Source organism: Lithobates pipiens, unplaced genomic scaffold (assembly GCF_037356315.1).
Source record: "Lithobates pipiens isolate NorthernLeopardFrog02 unplaced genomic scaffold, aLitPip1_a1.2 Scaffold_25, whole genome shotgun sequence".
Lineage (NCBI taxonomy): Eukaryota > Metazoa > Chordata > Amphibia > Anura > Ranidae > Lithobates > Lithobates pipiens.
The window spans coordinates 147,625,874-147,648,393 of NW_027507787.1; the positions used below are offsets into that span (position 1 = coordinate 147,625,874).

The window sequence follows — 22,520 nt, forward strand, 5'->3', positions numbered from 1 at the left end:
CAGTCTGACACCCCGCAACTACGATCTCAATAAAGAGCCTCTGACGGAGACTCTTTACCACATGATCAGCCGTGTCCTATCATGGCTGATCACAGTGTAAATAAGAAGAGACGTTGATCGTCTTTTCCTCACTTGCGTCTGTCAGACGCAAGTAGAGCCGATTGGCTGCTCCTCTGACAGGGGGGGGGGGGTCTGTGCTGATCGATTATCATTGCAGCCTCCCCCGAGTATGCCCACACTGGACCACCAGGGACACCACCAGGGATGCCCAGCACCAGGTATGCACCCCCTAGACCACCAGGGATGCCAGTCAGTGCCCACAATGGATGCCAATCAGTGCCCACAATGGGCATCACTGATTGGTATGCATTATTGTTTGGCACTGATTGGCATCCATCAGTACTATATAATACAATACAGTGCCGCTTATCAGTGACCATCCATGCCCATCTGTGCCGCCTATCCATGCCGTCCATGCCGCCTATCCATGCCAATCCTTGCCAGCTATCAGTGCCAATTTGTGCCACCTATCAGTGCCCATCCGTGTCGCCCATCAGTGCCACCTCATCAGTGCCCATCAGTGTGGCCTTATCGGTACCCGTCACTGCAGCCCCATCAGTGAAGGAGAAAACTTTTATGTCTTTTTTTTATTTGTTTAGCAAAAAATAAAAACCGCAGAGGTGATCAAATACCACCAAAAGAAAGCTCTGTTTGTGGGAAAAAAAAATGATAAAAATTTAATTTGGATACAGTGTAGCATCTCCGACCTTCTCAGGTGACCAGCACTCAAAGGAGCTCTCAAAGCGTCTCCTCAGATAGGTCCCTGGCTTGGCACTAACTCAAGTTTTCCCACTTCAGCATCTCTGGTTAGTGAGAAGACTGCTTGGGTAATGGCTTTAGTTACTCACAATGGTCTCTGGTACCACGGTGTATGGTCCCTTTGTGGCGACAGCTGTTCCTTTTTACCTCCCGACCGCAGCTTGTTTTCCCAGACAGGAGCACTGTTGCTTCTGGTTGGACTACAAGCTGCAAGTCTCAACCCTACGCTGCTCTCCCACAATGTCCCTCAGGCAGCCTAGTAGCCAGATGTCCCTGGGATAGAAGCTAGCCATGTGACCTAGCAACTCAGGGCAACACATCACACGTCCACATGAGGACTAGGCCCCATTACATCACAGGACACTCCCATCACATCAGAAGACCCCCATCACATCACAGGACCCCCCCCTATCACATCAGGCCTTGGTCCCCATCACATGAGGACTAGGCCCCCATTACATCACAGGACCCCCATCACATCAGAAGACCCCCCCCCATCGCATCAGAAGACCCCCCATCACATCAGGCCTTGGTTACCATCACATCAGGCCTAGACCCCCATTACATCACAGGACACCCCCATCACATCAGAAGACCCCCATCACATCACAGGACCCCCCCATCACATCAGGCCTTGGTCCCCATCACATGAGGACTAGGCCCCCATTACATCACAGGACCCCCATCACATCAGACGACCCCCCATCACATCAGGCCTTGGTTACCATCACATCAGGCCTAGGCCCCCATTACATCACAGGACACCCCCATCACATCAGAAGACCCCCATCACATCACAGGACCCCCCCCATCACATCAGGCCTTGGTCCCCATCACATCAGGCCTAGGCCCCCCATTACATCACAGGACACTCCCATCACATCAGAAGACCCCCCATCACATCACAGGACCCCCCCCCCCCCCATCACATCAGGCCTTGGTCCCCATCACATGAGGACTAGGCCCCATTACATCACAGGACCCCCATCACATCAGAAGACCCCCCATCACATCAGAAGACCCCCCATCACATCAGGCCTTGGTCCCCATCACATGAGGACTAGGCCCCATTACAGCCATGAGGCTGTTTACCACGTGATCACAGATGGTTCCGCCCCACCCCTCCACGGCGACCGCGGGCGCGCTCTGCGCGTGTACGTTGGTGGCCGCCCCACATCTCCACGGCAATCGCGGGCGCGCTCTGCGCGGGCACGTTGGTGGCGGCGTGTTCCCGGGAACACTGCTCGCCACTGATGCTGGTAAACAGCCATTGCCCGTTTACCACGCAATTGACTGTGATCATTCCAAATGCAGCCACTGTGCCCAAATACAGACACTGTCGCACACACTGTCCCCAAACGCAGACATTGTGCCCCAAACGCAGCCACTGTGCCCAAATGCAGCCACTGTCCCCAAACGCACACACTGTCCCCAATATTGTGCCCATATTCTTCAGCTTTAAGGCCCCTTTCACACTGGGGTGGTTTTCAGGCGTTACAGCGCTAAAAATAGCGCCTGTGTAGCGCCTAAAAAAAAACCGCCCCTGTCACTCCAGTGTGAAAGCCTGAGGGCTTTCACACTGAAGCGGTGCGCTGGCAGGACAGTGAAAAAAGTCCTGCTAGCCACATCTTTGGAGCGGTGAAGGAGCCGTGTATTCACCGCTCCTAAACCGCTCCTACCCATTGAAATCAATGGGACAGCGCAGCAATACCGCAGCGCTTTGCGGGGGGTTTTAACCCTTTTTTCGGCCGCTAACGGGGGTTAAAACCACCCCGCTAGCACCCGCAGACCGCCGCTAAAACGACGGTAAAGCGCCGCTAAAAATAGCGGTGCTTTACCGCCGACGCCCGCACCGCCCCAGTGTGAAAGCAGCCTAATAAATACACTGCTAATTGTTCAGCTTTAATAAATACACTGCTTATTGTTCAGCTTTAATAAATACACTGCTTATTGTTCAGCTTTAATAAATACACTGCTTATTGTTCAGCTTTAATAAATACACTGCTAATTGTTCAGCTTTAATAAATACACTGCTAATTGTTCAGCTTTAATAAATACACTGCTTATTGTTCAGCTTTAATAAATACACTGCTTATTGTTCAGCTTTAATAAATACACTGCTAATTGTTCAGCTTTAATAAATACACTGCTTATTGTTCAGCTTTAATAAATACACTGCTTATTGTTCAGCTTTAATAAATACACTGCTTATTGTTCAGCTTTAATAAATATATACAAATATATACATATCGGTGCTGCCGATGATATAATAAAGCCATCGTTAGCTCCGCCCGCCCACCCGCAAGTCTCCGCCCACTTGAGTATGATTTTTCACCACCACTTAAGATTCAGGGGCATGTTACTAGGGTGGGCGGGGCTGCTGCTGACGTCCTGAGCATCTGTTCAGCTCCGCCCGCCCACCAGCATTTCTTTGTCTATAATTTTTAACCACCGCTGAACTTACGATCTTGCGCATGCGCCGTTCAGATCACGGACTTGGCGCATGCGCAGTAAAGGCCCACCGTCAGCTGTTAGAGTGACGGAGCCTCACCGGAAGTGACGGGGTGAGGAAGTTTTATGGAGTCGCATTAAATTTTACCACACCGGTAATCAGCTATTATTCCTCCTCGCGCTGACAGCGCGAGGAGAAAAAAAAAAGAGCCGATCACCGGCGGCCGTGATCGGGACATCAGTCCCGATCACGGCCAGCCCTGCCAGTGCCCACCTGCCCCCTGCCAGTGCCACCTCATTAAAAAATAAGTGCCCCCAGCAGTGCCACCCAGCAGTGCCCACAATCTGCCTCAACAAAGGTGCTGCACCCCAGTGCCACATACCCATGCCCACCAGTGTCATCTACCAGTGCCCATCAGTGCCGCCCATCAGTGCCACCTATCAGTGCCCATCAGTCCCATCTATCAGTGGTACCCATCAGTGCCCCATAGTGCCACCCATCCGTGCCATCTTATCTGTGCCCATCTTTGCCTATCAGTGCAGCCTATCAGTGCCGCCTCATCAGCGCACTTCAATGAAGGAGAAAAATTACCTGTTTGCAAAATTTTATAACAAACTATTAAACATGATTTTTTTTTTTTTGCATCTTTTTTTTGTTTGTTTAGTAAAAAATACAACTCCCAGCTGTAATTAAATACCACCAAAAGAAAGCTCTATTTGTGGGAAAAACTGGAGTTAGTACTTACCGGTAACTCCTTTTCCGGTGGTCTTCCAGGACAGCCCTTGAGAGATGGAGCTCCTCCCATCGACACAGGAAACACATTGCCACAGTTCAAAAGGCGGTCCCTCAGGTCCCTGGTCAGTCATTCACCAAGAACCGAAGGATGGAACTGAAAAACATATAAACCATAACAGGTAATAACATTAGTACATCACTACAATCAAATAAAGGGTGGGATCGTGCTGTCCTGGAAGACCACCGGAAAAGGAGTTACCGGTAAGTACTAACTCCAGTTTTCCCAAGTGTTCTTCCAGGACAGCCCTTGAGAGGATCCCCAAGTACTTACCAGATTAGGGGGGGACCACGGCCTGGAGGACTTTCCTCCCAAAGGCCTGATCCTGACTAGACATTAAGTCCAGTCGGTAATGCCTTGTAAAGGTGGAAAAGCTTGACCATGTGGCTGCTTTACATACCTGCTCCGGGGTGGCACCAGCTCTTTCTGCCCAGGATGCAGACAACGCTCTTGTGGAGTGAGCTTTAACACCCTCAGGAGGATCTCTATTCAAGGCCTTATACCCCTCTGCTATAGCTAGCCTAATCCATCTAGCTATGGTTACTTTTGAAGCTTTCTGTCCCCTACGCTGTCCGGAAAAAAGGACAAAAAGGGAGTCTGAGATTCTGAATGGATTTGTTATTTTAAGATATTCTAGAATACACCTCCTCACATCCAATAAATGAAAACGTTCCTCTTTCTCATTTGCTGCATTTTGACTAAATGAAGGGAGGACAATATCTTGGGACCTATGGAAGCTAGATGCTACCTTTGGTAAGAACCCAGGGTCTGTCTTTAGAATGACTCTGTCTTCTAGGATCTGTAGGAATGGTTCCCTGATGGAAAGTGCTTGGATTTCACTGACCCTACGGGCTGAAGTGATTGCCACCAGGAGAACTGTCTTAAAGGTAATAAGCCTTAGGGAGGCCTCTGAGATAGGCTCAAAGGGTGACCCCAAGAAAGCTTTTAGCACAACTGCTAAATCCCAGGATGGGACTTTTGTGATTCTGACTGGCTTGCGTCTAGCGACTGCCTTACAGAATCTAGCGACAAAAGGATTTTCCTGTAAGCGTTCATCTAGGTATACACTTAAGGCAGCTATCTGTACTTTAATAGTACTTAGGGTTAAACCCTTGTTTACACCTTCCTGTAAAAACTGTAGAATATTAGCCGTATTTATGTCCCGGCCATTCAGCCAGCTATTGAATTTTTTCCAGACTTTTTTGTAAATAGCTCTCGTGACTGGTTTGCGACTCTGTAGTAAGGTCGCAATTACCTCGTCTGACAGGCCCTTACTCCTTAAGATTTCCTCCTCAGTAACCACGCTGACAGCTTCAGTGTGGCGACCTGCGGATGGTAAAGAGGTCCCTGCGACAGGAGGTCCTGTCTGTAGGGAAGTCTTAGAGGCGGACAGTCTGTCAATTGTAGCAACGTTGTGAACCACGGTCTCCTGGGCCAAAAAGGTGCTACTAGAATCAAACGGGTTTTCTCCTTGAGGAATCTTGCTAGGACCCTCGGAATGAGATGAAGAGGGGGAAATGCATACGCCAGACTGAAAGTCCATGGAGTTTGCAAGGCATCTACCGCCAGGGGTTGATCTCCTGGGTTTAGCGAGAAAAAATTGGGAACCTTTGCATTTTTCTTGCTCGCAAAAAGGTCTACCTCTGGTTCTCCCCAGTGAGCTGTTATGAGATTGAATGCCTCTGGGTGTAAGGACCATTCTTGGTTCGAAATCCTCTGTCGACTCAAGAAGTCCGCCTTGTTGTTCAGCTCCCCTTTCAGGTGAACTGCAGAAATGGATTCCAGATTGGCTTCTGCCCACTGGAGAATGCGTCTGGCTACCAACATCAAACGAGGACTTCTGGTTCCTCCTTGTTTGTTTATGTATGCTACAGCCGTCGTATTGTCTGAACGGACTTGTAGATGGTGACCCTGTATTGTGGGGTGGAAAGCTAGAACAGCTCTCAGGATTGCTGTTAGTTCTTTCCAATTGGAAGAGAAACATTTCTCCTCCGGGGTCCACTTGTCCTGGACCCAGCTTGAGCCTAGGTGGGCTCCCCAGCCCCAACTGCTCGCATCCGTTGTTAGTGTTGAAGTGATAGGAAGGACCCAATGAACCCCTTTGTTTAGGTTCTCCCTGTCCTTCCACCACCAGAGGAAGCGTTTTACCCTTGAGGGGATCGATACCTCCTCCTCCAGATCTCTGCCTTTTAATTGTTCTAACAGAAAACCCTGAAGTTCTCTTTGATGGAACCTGGCCCATTGTACGGCTGGAATGGCTGCCGTCATAAGACCTAAGACCGACATTACTTCCCTCACCGTACACTTGGGGCTGCATTGAAGAAAAGATATTCTCTGCCACAGATTCAAAATCTTTTCTTCCGGCAGTATAATTTTCTGATCTACAGACTTGATCCAGTACCCCAGATACAGGATCTCCTGTGTTGGGGTTGTCTTGGATTTCTCCTGACTGACAATCCACCCTAATCGACTCAGACTGAGTTGAGTCAATTCTAGGTCCTGAGAAAGACGGCTCTCTGAGTGGGCTGTTAGGAGCAGATCGTCTAGGTAGGGGATAATTGAGACGGATTGAAGCCTCAGAGGAACTAAAGCCTCTCCGAGAACCTTGGTAAAGATTCTCGGAGAGGATGATAGACCGAAGGGAAGTGCTCTGCACTGAAAGTGGTAAACCTTTGTGTCTATCTGCACTGCCATCCGAAGGAATTTCTGGCATTCCTCCCTTATTGGAATGTGCAGATAAGCATCCCTTAGGTCCAGGGTTGCCATAAATGTCTCTTTCTGCAGGAGATTCTTTATGGAATAAATGGACTCCATCCGAAATCTCTTGTAACGGATGGAGCGATTCAGTGGACGGAGGTTCATAATTAGTCTGAATCTCCCTGACGGTTTTCTTACCACAAAGATGTGCGAGTAAAAACCGTCCCCTTGTTCCTGAATAGGGACTGGTGTCAATACTTCTTGATCTACCATTTCCCCTATTAGTAAAGGTAAGGCCCTGGCCTTTTCTGAGTGACTTGGAAGCTTTGTCACCAGAAACTTGGAAGGAGGGTTGCTGTGAAATTCCAGCGCATGACCCCTTTTTATTATATTTAAGACAAACTCGTTCGAGGTTGTCTCTTCCCATTGAGGAAGAAATTTGCTTAATCTTCCTCCCACAGGAACCCTGACGTCACTGGGGTTTGGGATCCTGATTGGGGCGGCTAAACAGTATGCCCCCTTTTCCTTTCCCTTTATGTCCCGACCAATGTTTTTTGGGGGTTGAACTCTTCTCTGATTTAGAGGGTTCCTTAAAGGGACGAAAAATTTTTCTTTGAAAATTTTTCTTTTTTGCGGGAAAGGTTTTCTTTTTGTCCGCCGTCCTTTCTAAGGCGGAGTCTAATTCAGGCCCGAAGACTAAGTCTCCTGTAAAAGGGACGCTGCACAGGCGGGTTTTAGACGCCGTGTCTCCCCCCCAGGTTTTCATCCATACTGACCTCCTTGCTGCCACTGAAAGTGCTGCAGATTTAGCCGTAAATTTAACGGAGTCCGTGGAGGCGTCAGAGATGAAACTGGTGGCCTTAAAAAGCATAGGGAAGGATTTCAAAAGCTCCCCCCTAGGAGTGCCTGCCTTTAAGTGTTCTTGTAGTTGTGATAACCAGAACTCCAGGTTTCTAGCTACACAGGAAGTGGCTAGAGCTGGTTTTAAGCCTGCCATAGAGGCATCCCAGGCCCTCTTTAAGCCAATGTCTGTTCTCCTGTCCATGGGATCTTTCAGGTGGCCCATATCCTCAAAGGCCAGATCAGCCTGCTTTGAGATTTTGGACAGAGGGGCGTCTAGTTTTGGATTTTTATTCCAGACCGCCTCTGGGCTCTCATCAAAAGGGAACCTTCTCTTAAGGGATTTAGGAAAGAAAACCTTCTTGTCTGGTTCAGACCACTCCTTAAGGACAAGGTCAGAAAGCACCTTATGTATAGGAAAAACCCTTGCTTTCCTTTTCCCCAGAGCCTCATACATTTGATCATGTCTGGATAACTGAGTTTCTTCCTCCTCAATTTCCAGCGTATCATAGATAGCCCCCATTAGCTCATCTACTTCCTCGAGAGATAATCTATATTTTGAGGCTTTAGATGCTGCTTGATCCTCTTCCTGACCCGAGTCAGTGTCAGAGGATTCGGGGCTAATCAACGTGGGGCTAGGCTCCCTGACCATACGGGGCTCCCCTGAGCTGGGTGTTGTAAGGCATGGTGAGGATGAGATTATAGTTGTTTTACTCGTGGAGGCAGCTGCAGCTGATCCCACGTCAGTGATTAACTCCCGGAGGGACTTAAAGGTCGACGCCATTTCCTCTTTAAAGGAGCCCAAAAACTTTGCTAAAGGGGAATCTGCCTCAGATTTAAGCAAGCTTGCAATGCATTGCTTGCATAGGGCTTTGTTAGAGCCAGAGGACAACCTATTCCCACAATTAGGGCACTTTTTGCGGCCTGTCTTGTCTTCCCTTGGCATCTCTTTAGCCTGAAAATAAGAAGACAAAGGATTTCTTAGCGTCAGCACCATGTCCCTCTTAGAATCACCACTAACAAACAACCTCACTGTGAGTAAACCGCCACCGTGGGGTACTACAGGGCCCAGCCTACCAACACCACCACTCCACCAGAGTAATAGCATGCCCAGCAGCCTACCTGGGTTTGGCTGGTGCCTGTCTCCGCCGGAGTATCCTGGGGAATAGCCTCCATGGTCCCCCTCTGACGCTCCGAATCCCGCCGCTAATCCGGTATAGCTGGACGCTGGTCGGGCTTCACAGGCACAGCGCTGGCTCTCCCTCTCCTCCTTGTACCCTTAGAGACCCGGAACCGGAAGTCTCGGCACGCAGTGATGACGCGGTTCCGCCGGAAGTGAACGCTCGGCGTCTCCGACCCCCTGCAACGAGGAGGGAAGATGGAAGGTTCCACTCACCACTCCTGGGGGAAACCGGCGTCATTCTGCCCCTGGCCACCTCGGCACTGGAAGGAGGAGGGTAACGGGTCTGCTCCGGTTCAGCTGGACGGTACCCGAGCCAAAGAAAAAAGGTATGGACCCAAACTGCAGCCATAAACCAGGACCCGGTCCCTTAGGCTTGCAGGTTCTCAGGCAGCCCCTGAGAGGGGCCTCCAGGTTCCTGGCAACATGTTCCTCCGACGGAGGAAACACAAATGACTGACCAGGGACCTGAGGGACCGCCTTTTGAACTGTGGCAATGTGTTTCCTGTGTCGATGGGAGGAGCTCCATCTCTCAAGGGCTGTCCTGGAAGAACACTTGGGAAAAAATGATAAAAATTTCATTTGGGTACAGTGTTGTATGCCCGCGCAATTGTCATTCAAAGTGCATCAGCGCTGAAAGCTGAAAATTGGTCTGGGCAGGAGGGGGGTTTAAGTGCCCAGTAAGCAAGTGGTTAAAGAGAAACTGTCTAAAAGAATAAACATAGGGCTGCCATTGCTGACTTCCTGACAATGCTAGGTGCCTGGCTGTTATGTTGACACTCAGCAACTTCTTGGCTCACTGATCTAGACAATGATAAAGCCAGGGAGAAGTTTGAACTCCAGATGTGTGTGTAACTATGTAAGATGTCAGATGTCTATGTAAGATAACTGGCAGGAATGCAAAGGTCCCAATTGTGACTGGGCCTTGATGTTCTGCCAGCGGGAACTTTTTTTTTTTTACCTTTGTGACTTGAGTCGCATTGATCATGATGGGAACTGCTGAAATAAATGTTTTGACTTGTCATGCCACTGCGTGTCGCAAGATATGTCAAAGCAGTGTGAACATGGGCTTATAACAGCCCCCCCGGACTGACGGAATCCCTTGATGGTTTCTTGCACCAGGGCCCTGAAGGTTCTAGTTACACCTCTGGCTATACACATAGGAAAGCCTATTCATTTCAATTGGCTGCCCCTATGCGTGGCAAAATAGTTAAGGCTCAAGCTGCACGCATTTTTATTCACTTGAAAAAACGTGCATCTGTTTTGCTATGCTTGGGATGCCATTAACACTGAATTGCATGGCAAGCGCACAGTTCTGCAAACGTCATAGTGTAAATGCAGCATCAGAAAGTACTGAAGCCAAACATCAGACATTTTCAGAAGGTGATCAGCAATGCCAGGCCTTCCATTCTAACAGGTTTCTTCTAAAGGGAAGGAGAAGGAACACCTGCATGAAAAGCCTCAGATGGAAGCCGCCATTGTCTCTCACTTTGGCTTTACATGCCAGTCTGGTGGTGGTGAAGATGAACCATCCCTGTTCTAGAACTAATGTGATGCTGGGAGGCTGGGCAATGGCTGCTCCAATACAAAGCTTTTAAAACAGACCTTAGACCAAAGGGAAAATAATTTTCCTGCACACAGCCAACTTCTAGTCTGTAGCCCTAGTGGAGGGCATCTGAGACTATTCCATATTCAGTGTGAGATCCCTCCAGTCCCCTATAGATGGGTAGAATGCTATACACAATATACAAACTCTGCATAAGTCATTAGTAGCCAAATTTATAAAAAAAATCCCCTCTACAGGAGCTCACCCAGCACGCCGGAGGCACTGCAGTCCAGGGTTCCGCCATGTCCAATTTTGAGTGTCTGCTTCCTTTTCTTCCTGTGTTCCTTTACACCGGCCTCTGGAAGTTGGAGACAAGCACAGTGAGTAAAAGATTGAGACAACTTTGCCTGGGTTCACACTATAGTGATGCGGGAACCAGCACAATTCCGGTGAAACACTGAGACCCAGTAATGATATCAATGGGACTAAAATAAGGTATGTAATGAAAACAGGGATATTAAAGAGTAACTCCACTTTGGTTGAAATAAAAAAACACAACATTCCCCTCTGGGGGGTTTACATTGCAATGATTTTAAATGCTGCCTTTTTTTGTTTTGTTGCTGACCTGCAAAGTACAGGCATAATGTTCTAGTATGCATCACATACTAGCACATTATGTGCAACCCCACCTGCAAATGAAGCCCTCATTGTCATCGCCGAAGGCCATATTCATTTTCGTCTATCTTCTTTCTGGGTCCACGGACTCAAGCTGTGTGACATCACTCCCATGCATGTGAGCTGCCGGTCACAGCACGGGGGGCCGTTCCTTCAGAGCACATGTGCCGATGACATCGGCGGCGTATACAGTAAATATCTCCTAAATAGTGCAAGTTTAGAAGATATTTACAGAACCAATAAGTAAGCCTCATTATAGGCTTACCTATAGGTACAATCTGTCCAGGGAAGTTTATGTCTTTAACAAACTTTGCTGCAGATTCCTACCTTGTGTTATTATTAAGAGATCAGTGTGTTTTTGTCTGTGTGCATGTGGTGAGTGAACCCAATGAGAGTGGTCTCATACTTAGCAATCAGCTGCTGCACCTGTAGGGTGAGGAAATTGCTAGGGTTTGCATCCCTTTAGATGTGATTTCTTATTGGGAGTGTCTTACCAAACATTATATTTTTGTTGCAGGGGATCCTGGATTCACACAAGTGTGAAATTATGTTTCTGAGGGTGTTCTGTATACAGAACACCTTTAGGTTACCATATTGCATTTTACAAAAAATTACAGAGCTGCGGGTTGAAAAGGAAAGGTCATTTTTAATAGCATTCCTTTACAATATGACTTGTGTTACAATTGTATACGCTATATTATTATTTTTATATGCTATTTATTTTTTTTATTACGAAAGTGGAGTTATATAGGCAGATAAAACTTCAGCTTTAAAAGGTGGCACAAGCAATCACAAACAAGTAATTTATAATTGATTAAAATATTAAAAGATGTAACAGACACGGCACTGATCTGCATCATTGAAAAAAGGGTGATGGATGATTTATTAGTCATACATTTAAACAAATGTTTTATAAATCTGATATTTGTTCAAGCAATCAGAAGCAGAAAGTGAGCAAGTGCTCATTAAACTGGATGAATGGAGGGCCTTGTGATGGTTTGTGATGGCCAGTAGTTTTGATAAAAAGTCACACTGAATGGTCAACTGAATGATCATATCAATATGTGTGTGGGAAACCATTAGGGCTTAGTAATCCCTATGCCATTACTCTAATACATCATGCATGTGTAAGCGTGTCGCAGCATCATTCATTTTTAATAGCGGCCTAACATGCTAAAGCAACGCACCTCATAAACACATGCATTTCAGCACACTACTGTACATTGCAGTACACTGCATTAATGGATGCCTTAGCACAACATGCTGTAATCGACCAGATAAATTGTAAATAGGTCCTTAGTGGTTGAGGACAAAAAGTTGGGCAGGGACACCCAATACTGTTTTTTCCCTGCCCATCTTTGTGTGTTACAGCTACTCCCAGTACATTGTCCATTATATAAGTAAAAAAATCCAACAGTGATGGTGAGAACTTCTCATAATGCACACAGCTATTCTGGAAACCCAGGAACCCCCAAAAACAAACTCAGTACAGGTATGGTGGGAACCCCTCATAATGGGCACAGCAGGTGTACAGGGCCATGAACTCCAATCCGGGGATGGCGGGCACCCCTCACAATGGGCACAGCGGGTGTAGAGGGCCAGGAACTCAAATGCAGGGATGGTGGGAACCCCTCACAATGGGCACAGCGGGTGTAGAGGGCCAGGAACTCAAATGCAGGGATGGTGGGAACCCCTCACAATGGGCACAGCGGGTGTACAGGGCCAGGAACTCAAATGCAGGGATGGTGGGAACCCCTCACAATGGGCACAGCGGGTGTACAGGGCCAGGAACTCAAATGCAGGGATGGTGGGAACCCCTCACAATGGGCACAGCAGGTGTACAGGGCCAGGAACTCCAATGCAGGGATGGTGGGAACCCCTCACAATGGTCACAGCAGATGTACAGGGCCAGGAACTCAAATGCAGGGATGGTGGGAACCCCTCACAATGGGCACAGCAGGTGTACAGGGCCAGGAACTCCAATGCAGGGATGGTGGTAACCCCTCATAATAGGCACAACAGGTGTGCAGACCCAGGAACTCCACACTGGGATGATGTGTTCCGCTCACAATGGGCACGGGAAGTATGCAGACCCAGGAATTCAGAGCAGAGTTCTTAACAATAAAGTCCCTGAGAGAAAGAAACGTAATCTATTGGGTATTACGTATAGTAGGTAGACTTTATGAAATCCCCCTGGCCCCTTACACTTTCCATTCTGGTGAGTTACGATAACAAACATTAAGGTCTCTGGACTGGCTAGGAATGCACCAGAATAGACATAATAACCTACACCTGAAACACTTCTTTCTTTGATGCGGTGCAGGGAAGCACATTACCGTGTGTTGGGGTGTCACTGAAAATGAATGACACCATACTAACAAATGCACTGTGCATTTATCTGTCACTGAAACATATAGGTGTGGAGGGGACCTTCAAGAAGGAAAATAGGAAACATACACATATAATCATACCCCCTACCATTCAGCAGCTTCATCTTCAGCTCATTCAGTCTCTGGGCTGATGTTGGCCCTTTAGGTTTGTAGACAGGGAAGAGCCCATTCAGGGACAGCAGTCTTACAGCCTTGTCTACAGCAGCCATGCCTTCTCCTGGAGGAAACACACCTGTGACATCATCAGTAGGAGCCCAGCCCTGGGGGATTCTGGGAGATGTGGTCTGTCTTCCAGACAGAGGAAACAACAGGTCTCGTCTAATGTGTGAATTCTGCTGTTCCATATTACTCTTGCTCTGATGTCTAAAGAGAAATAAAAAAAAGATTTGTGATGTTTTGCAGAAAAAGGTGATAGTGAAACAATCCTTTGTTCATCGAAGATTTTTGGTACAAAACGATATTTACTAGTCTGGTTAAAAAAAAAAAAAAATGGCAGAGCTTTTTTTCTTTTCTTTTTTAGCAGGCAATGCATATTTCCACGTGATTCTAGAGAAGTCCGTACACGGAACACATGTAACCAGAAACATTGTTACAATATTACACAATATTACCAAAAGTCTTGGGACGCATCCTTTACACTCGCATGAACTTTAATGGCATCTCAGTCTTAAGCCTCGTACACACTATGTGAAATTCAGAAGGGGATTGTCGTTTGTAAAGCCGTTGTCTGAAATTCTTACCTACACTCCTTTCGACAACTGTTTTCCAATTTTCGGACAACAAATGTTGGATGACAGGCTAGTACATTTTTGGCGAGTGACGACTCCACGTGTGATTTTGGTCAGTACTCAAATCCGTCACACAAAAGTCGAAAGTACAAACACGTATGTTCAGAACCAAGGAACGACTGGGAAGAGTTTGGTCTTGTAAACTAGCGTTCGTAATGAAGAATTAACATTCAAAAATTATGAAATGTCGAAATGCAGCACACATTCTATTCTTCTTTAACCACTTAACCACTTTCAGACCGGACCATTTTGCTGGTAAATGACCAGAGGTCTTTTTACACTTTGGCACTGCGCTGCTTTAACTGGTAATTGCGCGGTCATGCAATGTTGTACCCAAACAAAATTTGCGTCCTTTTCTTCCCACAAATAGAGCTTTCTTTTGATGGTATTTGATTGCCTCTGCGATTTTTATTTTTTGCGATATAAACGTAAAAAGACCGCAAATTTTGAAAAAAAATGATATTTTCTACTTTTTGTTATTAGAAAAATCCAATAAACTCAATTTTAGTCATACATTTAGGCCAAAATGTATTCAGCCACATGTCTTTGGTAAAAAAAAAGTCAATAATTGTATATTTATTGGTTTGCGCAAAAGTTGTCACATCTACAAACTAAGGTACGTTTTCTGGAATTTACGCAGCTTTTAGTTTACGACTGCCTATCTCATTTCTTGAGGTGCTAAAATGACAGGGCAGTACAAAACCCCCCCAAATGACCCCATTTTGGAAAGTAGACCCCCTAAGGAAATTGATAAGAGGCATGTTGAGCCCATTGAATATTTTATTTTTTTGCCTCAAGCGATTGAATAATGACAAAAAAAAAATTTTTTTTTTTTTTTTACACAAAGTTGTCACTAAATGATATATTGCTCACACATGCTATGGGCGTATGTGAAATGACACCCCAAAATAAATTCTGCTGCTTCTCCTGAGTACGGGGATACCACATATGTGGGACTTTTTGGGAGCCTAGCCGCGTACAGGGCCCCGAAAACCAAGCACCGCCTTCAGGCTTTCTAAGGGCGTCAATTTTTGATTTCACGCCTCACTACCTATTACAGTTTTGAAGGCCATAAAATGCCAAGATGGCACAAAACCCCCACAAATGACCCCATTTTAGAAAGTAGACACCCCAAGCTATTTGCTGAGAGGCATGTTGAGTCCATGGAATATTTTATATTTTGCCACAAGTTGCGGGAAAATTACAAACTTTTTTTTTTTTTTTTTTTTTTTCACAAAGTTGTCACTAAATGATATATTGCTCATGCATGCCATGGGCATATGTGAAATGACACCCCAAAATAAATTCTGCTGCTTCTCCTGAGTACGGGGATACCACATATGTGGGACTTTTTGGGAGCCTAGCCGCGTACGGGGCCCCGAAAACCAAGCACCGCCTTCAGGCTTTCTAAGGGCGTAATTTTTTGAGTTCACTTCTCACTACCTATTACAGTTTTGAAGGCCATAAAATGCCAAGATGGCACAAAACCCCCACAAATGACCCCATTTTAGAAAGTAGACACCCCAAGCTATTTGCTGAGAGGCATGTTGAGTCCATGGAATATTTTATATTTTGCCACAAGTTGCGGGAAAATTACAAACTTTTTTTTTTTTTCACAAAGTTGTCACTAAATGATATATTGCTCACGCATGCCATGGGCATATGTGAAATGACACCCCAAAATAAATTCTGCTGCTTCTCCTGAGTACGGGGATACCACATATGTGGGACTTTTTGGGAGCCTAGCCGCGTACGGGGCCCCAAAAACCAAGCACCGCCTTCAGGCTTTCTAAGGGCGTTACAGTTTTGAAGGCCATAAAATGCCAAGATGGCACAAACCCCCCCCCCCCAAATGACCCCATTTTAGAAAGTAGACACCCCTAAATTTAGGGGTACACTAGTGAGACTAGGTAATAAATGGCGGGTGCCCTGAAACTATAAAAAAATAACTAACCAACCAGCGTCACCTGTAACAGTTATATGGTGATCACTGGTGAAAGGGTTAACTAGGGGGCAATCAGGGGGCTTTATGCGGTAGTATATGGGGGTCCCTGGCGCTATAAAAAGCTGCGGCGAACCTAAATACCTACCTGCCTAACTAGCGTCACCTGTGACACTAATACAGCGATCAGAAAAACGATCGCTTATTAGGCTGGGTTCACACTGGAGCGATGCGGGAACGCCACGAATGCGCGGCGGGTTCCCGCATCGCATGCCTCCCGGCGGCAGTTCACACTGCCCTATGCGAACTGCTGGGAGTGTCAGTGAAATGTTAATGACACCCCCAGATCAGTTCGCATATCGCAGTGCGATCTGCAAACTTGGATCGCATGGTGTGAACACCCATGCGATCCGATTCTGCTGCGGACCAAAAAAAGGGTCCCGTGCGAGTTTGCGGCGGGTGCGGCGGGTGCGACACGAATTCAGCCATACTATCTGTATAGCTGAACTCGAATCGCACAGAGATCGGATGTGATTTGCACTGCAGTGCGGTGCGAATCACATCCGTTCTCATAAACCGCTGCAATGTGAACCCAGCCTTAGTGACACTGGCGACGGGGGGTGATCACGGGGTTAAACCTTTATTGGGGGGGTTAGGGGGGTACCTTAGAACTAAAGGGGGCTAACCCTAACTGCCCTAACAGTTATTAGTCACAAATGACACCTGCCGGGTGATCAGGGGGTTAAACCTTTATTAGGTAATAAATGGCGGGTGCCCTGAAACTATAAAAAAATAACTAACCAACCAGCGTCACCTGTAACAGTTATATGGTGATCACTGGTGAAAGGGTTAACTAGGGGGCAATCAGGGGGCTTTATGCGGTAGTATATGGGGGTCCCTAGCGCTATAAAAAGCTGCGGCGAACCTAAATACCTACCTGCCTAACTAGCGTCACCTGTGACACTAATACGGCGATCAGAAAAATGATCGCTTATTAGGCTGGGTTCACACTGGAGCGATGCGGAAACGCCGCGAATCCGCGGCGGGTTCCCGCATCGCATGCCTCCCGGCGGCAGTTCACACTGCCCTATGCGAACTGCTGGGAGTGTCAGTGAAATGTTACTGACACCCCCAGATCAGTTCGCATATCGCAGTGCGATCTGCAAACTCGGATCGCATGGTGTGAACACCCATGCGATCCGATTCTGCTGCGGGCCAAAAAAAGGGTCCCGTGCGAATTTGCGGCGGGTGCGGCGGGTGTGGCGGGTGCGGCGGGTGCGGCGAATGGCTGAACTCGAATCGCACAGAGATCGGATGTGATTTGCACTGCAGTGCGGTGCGAATCACATTCGTTCTCATAAACCGCTGCAATGTGAACCCAGCCTTAGTGACACTGGCGACGGGGGGTGATCACGGGGTTAAACCTTTATTGGGGGGGTTAGGGGGGTACATTAGAACTAAAGGGGGCTAACCCTAACTGCCCTAACAGTTATTACAGTCACAAATGACACCAATGCAAAAAAAAAAAAATAAAAAAAAAAAATGACATTGGTGTCACTGTGACTGGGGGGCAGGGGTAATTGGGGGGGTGATCGGGGGGTAAAGGGGGGGTGTGAGTGTGCCTGGCATGTTCTACTGTGTGTGGGATGTGTTGGTGCAACTCACTGATCCGCTCTCCTCCGTGTCGGAACGAAAAATACCGACACGGAGGAGAGAATACATCACTTCCTCTCCTGTGTTTACATTACAGGAGAGGAAGTGATGTCACCGGGGATTTCCATTCGTCGGGAGCGATCGCGAGGGGGTGGCCATGAATGAATGGCCGTCCCCTCGTCCGGGATCGCTCCCGAACGAAAACCGACCGCCGCAGGCACCGGGCGGGGGCCCGATCGGGCCCCCGACCCGCGGGAGGCAAAGGACGTACATGTATGTGCTTATGCCTGCCCGTGCCATTCTGATGACGTACATCGGCGTGCGGCGGTCGGCAAGTGGTTAAGCCCCGGACCAATTGTCAGCCTAAGGACCACAGGTCTTTTTCACTGCACTGCTTTAACTGGTAATTGCGCAGTCATGCAATGTTGTACCCAAACTAAATTTGCGCCTTTTCTTCCCACAAATAGAGCTTTCTTTTGATGGAATTTGATTGCGATTTTTATTTTTTGTGATATAAACAGAAAAAGACCGAAAATTTTGAAAAAAAAAATATTTTCTACTTTTTGTTATAAGAAAAATTGAATAAACTCAATTCTAGTCATACATTTAGGCCAAAATGTATTCAGCCACATGTCTTTAGTAGAAAAAATTTCAATAAGCGTATATTTATTGGTTTGCGCAAAAGTTATGGTGTCTACAAACTAAAGTACATTTTCTGGAATTTACACAGCTTTTAATTTATAACTGCCTATCTCATTTCTTGAGGTGCTAAAATGGCAGGGCAGTACAACCCCCCCCCCACCCCAAATGACCCCATTTTGGAAAGTAGACACCCCAAGGAAATTGCTGAGAGGCATATTGAGCCCATTGAATCTTTTTTTTTTGTCCCAAGTGATTAAATAATGACAAAAAAAATGTTTACAAAAAGTTGTCACTAAATGATATATTGCTCACACATGCCGTGATTATATGTGGAATTGCACCCCAAAATACATTTTTCTGCTTCTCCTGAGTATGGGGATACCACATGTGTGGGACTTTTTGGGAATCTAGCTGCGTACGGCACCCCGAAAACCAATCACCGCTTTTAGGATTTCTAATGCCGCGTACACACGACAGGACTTAAGTCCGGCAGACTTTCGACGGAGTTCTGACGGAGTTCTGACAGAGTTCTGACGGACTTTCCGAATGAACGGACTTGGCCACACACAATCACACCAAAGTCCGACGGATTCGAACGTGATGACGTATGACTGGACTAGAATAAGGAAGTTCATAGCCAGTAGCCAATAGCTGCCCTAGCGTCGGTTTTAGTCCGTCAGACTAGCACACACACGAGCGGATTTCTGGGTCCGGCAGAGTTCTGGCGGAAAAATTTGAAGCATGTTCCATTTCTAAAGTCTGTCAGACTTTTGCGAATCAAAAGTCCGTTGCAGCTCACACACAATCGAATAGTCTGCCGGAATCATTCCGTCAGACTTTTAATGTTGAAAAGTCCGGTCGTGTGTATGGGGCATTAGGGTGCAAATTTTTGATTTCACTCCTCACTATCTATCACAGTTTCGAAGGCCATAAAATGCCAAAATAGCACAAAACCCCCCCAAATGACCCCATTTTGGAAATTAGACACCCCAACCTATTTGCTGAGAGGCATGTTGAGTCCATGGAATATTTTATATTTTGCCACAAGTTGCGGGAATATTACAAACTTTTTTTTTTTTTTGCAGAAAGTTGTCACTAAATGATATATTGCTCACACATACTATGGGCATATGTGGAATTGCACCCCAAAATACATTTTGCTGCTTTTCCTGAGTATGGGGATACCACATGTGTGGGACTTTTTGGGAGCTTAGCCGCGTACGGGGCCCTGAAAACCAATCACCACCTTCATGATTTCAAATTTTTGATTTCACTCCTCACTACCTATCACAGTTTTGAAGGCTATAAAATGCCAAGATAGCACAAAACTCCCCCAAATGACCCCATTTTGGAAAGTAAACACCCCAAGCTATTTGCTGAGAGTCATGGTGAGTATTTTACATCTCTCATTTGCAGGGCCGTCTTTAATTTGGATTGGGCCCTGGGCAAACATTTTCTTGGGGCCCCCCCTCCATTCTGAGACATACAAAAAATAGCAGGTAGACTCAAAATCAGTTTACTGCAGCAGATCACGCAGTGATTGCAATTGTTTGCCAGAGGTTACAGCCTATCCTTACTGCTCGCTGGCTGGTTGCTAGAGGTTGCAACACATAATTTCTGCTTGCCGATTGGTTGCTAGAGGTTAATGCACATCCATACCACTTACTGATTGGCTACTAGAGATTAAAGCAGATCACTACTGTTCGCTGATTGGTTGCTACAGGTTAATGCACATCATTACCTCTCACTGAGCAGTGGAGTAATCCTAAATAATTGAGCAAGTAAAGGGGCACATTAATACACACACATACTACAGGAGAGTGTCAGAGAGTGCAGACATATTACAGGAGAAGTTCAGAGACTGCAGACATACTGCAGGAGATTACCAAAGACTGGGGAAATACTACAAGAGACAATCAGAGACTGCGGACATACTGCAGGAGATTACCAAAGACTGGGGACATATTGCAGGAGACAATCAGAGACTGTGGAAATACTACAGGAGACAATAAGAGACTGCGGATATACTGCAGGAGACAATCAAAGACTGCGGACATTCTGCAGGAGACAATCAAAGACTGCGGACATACTGCAGGAGACAATCAGAGACTGTGGAAATACTACAGGAGACAATAAGAGACTGCGGACATACTGCAGGAGACAATCAAAGACTACGGACATTCTGCAGGAGACAATCAAAGACTGCGGAAATACTGCAGGAGACAATAAGAGACTGCGGACATACTGCAGGAGACAATCAGAGACTGGCGACATACTGCAGGAGACAATCAGAGACTGGCGACTAGGGATGAGCCGAACACCCCCCGGTTCGGTTCGCACCAGAACTTTCGAACGGACCCCAAATTCGAACGAACGTTAGAACCCCATTGAAGTCTATGGGACTCGAACGTTCGAAATGAAAAGTGCTAATTTTAACGGCTAATATGCAAGATACTGTCCTAAAAAGGGTTTGGGGACCTGGCTCCTGCCCCAGGGGACATGGGTCAATGCCTAAAATGTTTTAAAAAATGGCCGTTTTGGCGGGAGCACTGATTTTAATGACGATTAAAGTGAAAAAAAGTGAAATATTCCTTTAAATATGGTGCCTGGGGGGGGGTGTCTGTAGTATGCCTGTGAAGTGCCACGTGTTTCCCGTGTTTAGAACAGTCCCTGCACAAAATGACATTAAACGGAAATAACACCATTTAAAACTGCTTGCGGTTTTAATGTTATATATGGTTCCTGCAATATGGTTGAAAATCATTGAGAAAAATGGCATGGGTAGCCCTCCCTGCCCATTACCAGCCTATTTGGGTCTTGTACGCATATTAAGGGGAACCCCGTACCCATATTAAAAAAAGGAAATGCGTGTGGCCCCCAGGCCCTATATACTCAGAACAGCAGTATACAGGCGGTGCAAACAAGACAGGGACTGTGTAGGTTTGTTGTGTTAAGTTGAATCTGTTTGTAATTTTCAACTGGTACATTTTTAAAGTGTAGCTCCAGTCAAAAAAACTATTTTAAAGCTTTTTGGAAAACATAGGGAAGGGTTATCACCCCTGTATAATTTGTTTTGTCGTCCATCTTTTTTCATCTCACTTGCTGTTGTCTCCTTCCGTTTGCAAGTAGGAGATGTTTGTAAATTGGATGTTTCAAAGTAGGGGCCTGCCCTATATGCTCTGCAGAAATGGCGGAACAAGGTGTTGGTTTTGCCACAACATTGTAAGCCCTCAAAGTGACTCTTGGTGGGCGCTGGAGCGCCCTGCTGTGAACGATTATATCAAGAATTGTAATTACATGCCATTGTTGAACAGTGGTAGAAAAATTGACCTTTGGTGGTTGTGGTGCTGGTGCCACAACACTATAAGTCCTCACCGTTACTCTGGGTGGGCACAGGAAGGGGCCCTCCTGTGAAATATTATATCAAGAATTGTAATTACATGTCCCTGTTAAACAGGGGCAGAAAAATTTGGCCTTATGCACTGCTGCTGGTGCCACCACACTGCAACCTCTTCCATATACTCTAGTTTTATTGCAGGAATTAGCCCTGCTGCAAAGCATTGCATCAAAAATTGTACTTAAACGCCCCTGTTAAACAGGGGCAGAAAAATTGGGCCTTAGGCACTGGTGCTGGTGCCACCACACTGCAACCTCTGCCATATACTCTAGTTTTATTGCAGGAATTAGCCCTGCTGCAAAGCATTGCATCAAAAATTGTAATTAAACGCCCCTGTTAAACAGGGGCAGAAAAATTGGGCCTTAGGCACTGGTGCTGGTGCCACCACACTGCAACCTCTCCCATATACTCTTGTTTGATTGCAGGAATTAGCCCTGCTGCAAAGCATTGCATCAAAAATTGTAATTAAACGCCCCTGTTAAACAGGGGCAGAAAAATTGTGCCTTAGGCACTGGTGCTGGTGCCACCACACTGCAACCTCTCCCATATACTCTTGTTTGATTGCAGGAATTAGCCCTGCTGCAAAGCATTGCATCAAAAATTGTACTTAAACGCCCCTGTTAAACAGGGGCAGAAAAATTGGGCTGATGGCATCAACCAGAACCAGAAATGTTCTTCCAACATATCAGCGGAGGAGGAAGAGGAT

At 46.6% G+C, this 22,520-nt stretch overlaps 1 protein-coding gene across 2 annotated transcripts in view; it reads right to left on the bottom strand.

The window, feature by feature from the left end:
• TRUB1 (TruB pseudouridine synthase family member 1) overlaps positions 1-13,751 on the bottom strand; it is an 82,009-nt gene extending 68,258 nt beyond the window's left edge. For both annotated transcript variants that reach the window (XM_077454934.1, XM_077454935.1), the window contains exons 1-2: positions 13,481-13,751; positions 10,593-10,685 (exon numbers count right to left, since the gene is read on the bottom strand). In XM_077454934.1, the coding sequence (XP_077311060.1) occupies positions 10,593-10,685; positions 13,481-13,736 (349 nt within the window). In that variant the 5' untranslated portion in view covers positions 13,737-13,751. The remainder of the gene's footprint in view (positions 1-10,592; positions 10,686-13,480) is intronic.
• Positions 13,752-22,520: the final 8,769 nt, after the last annotated feature.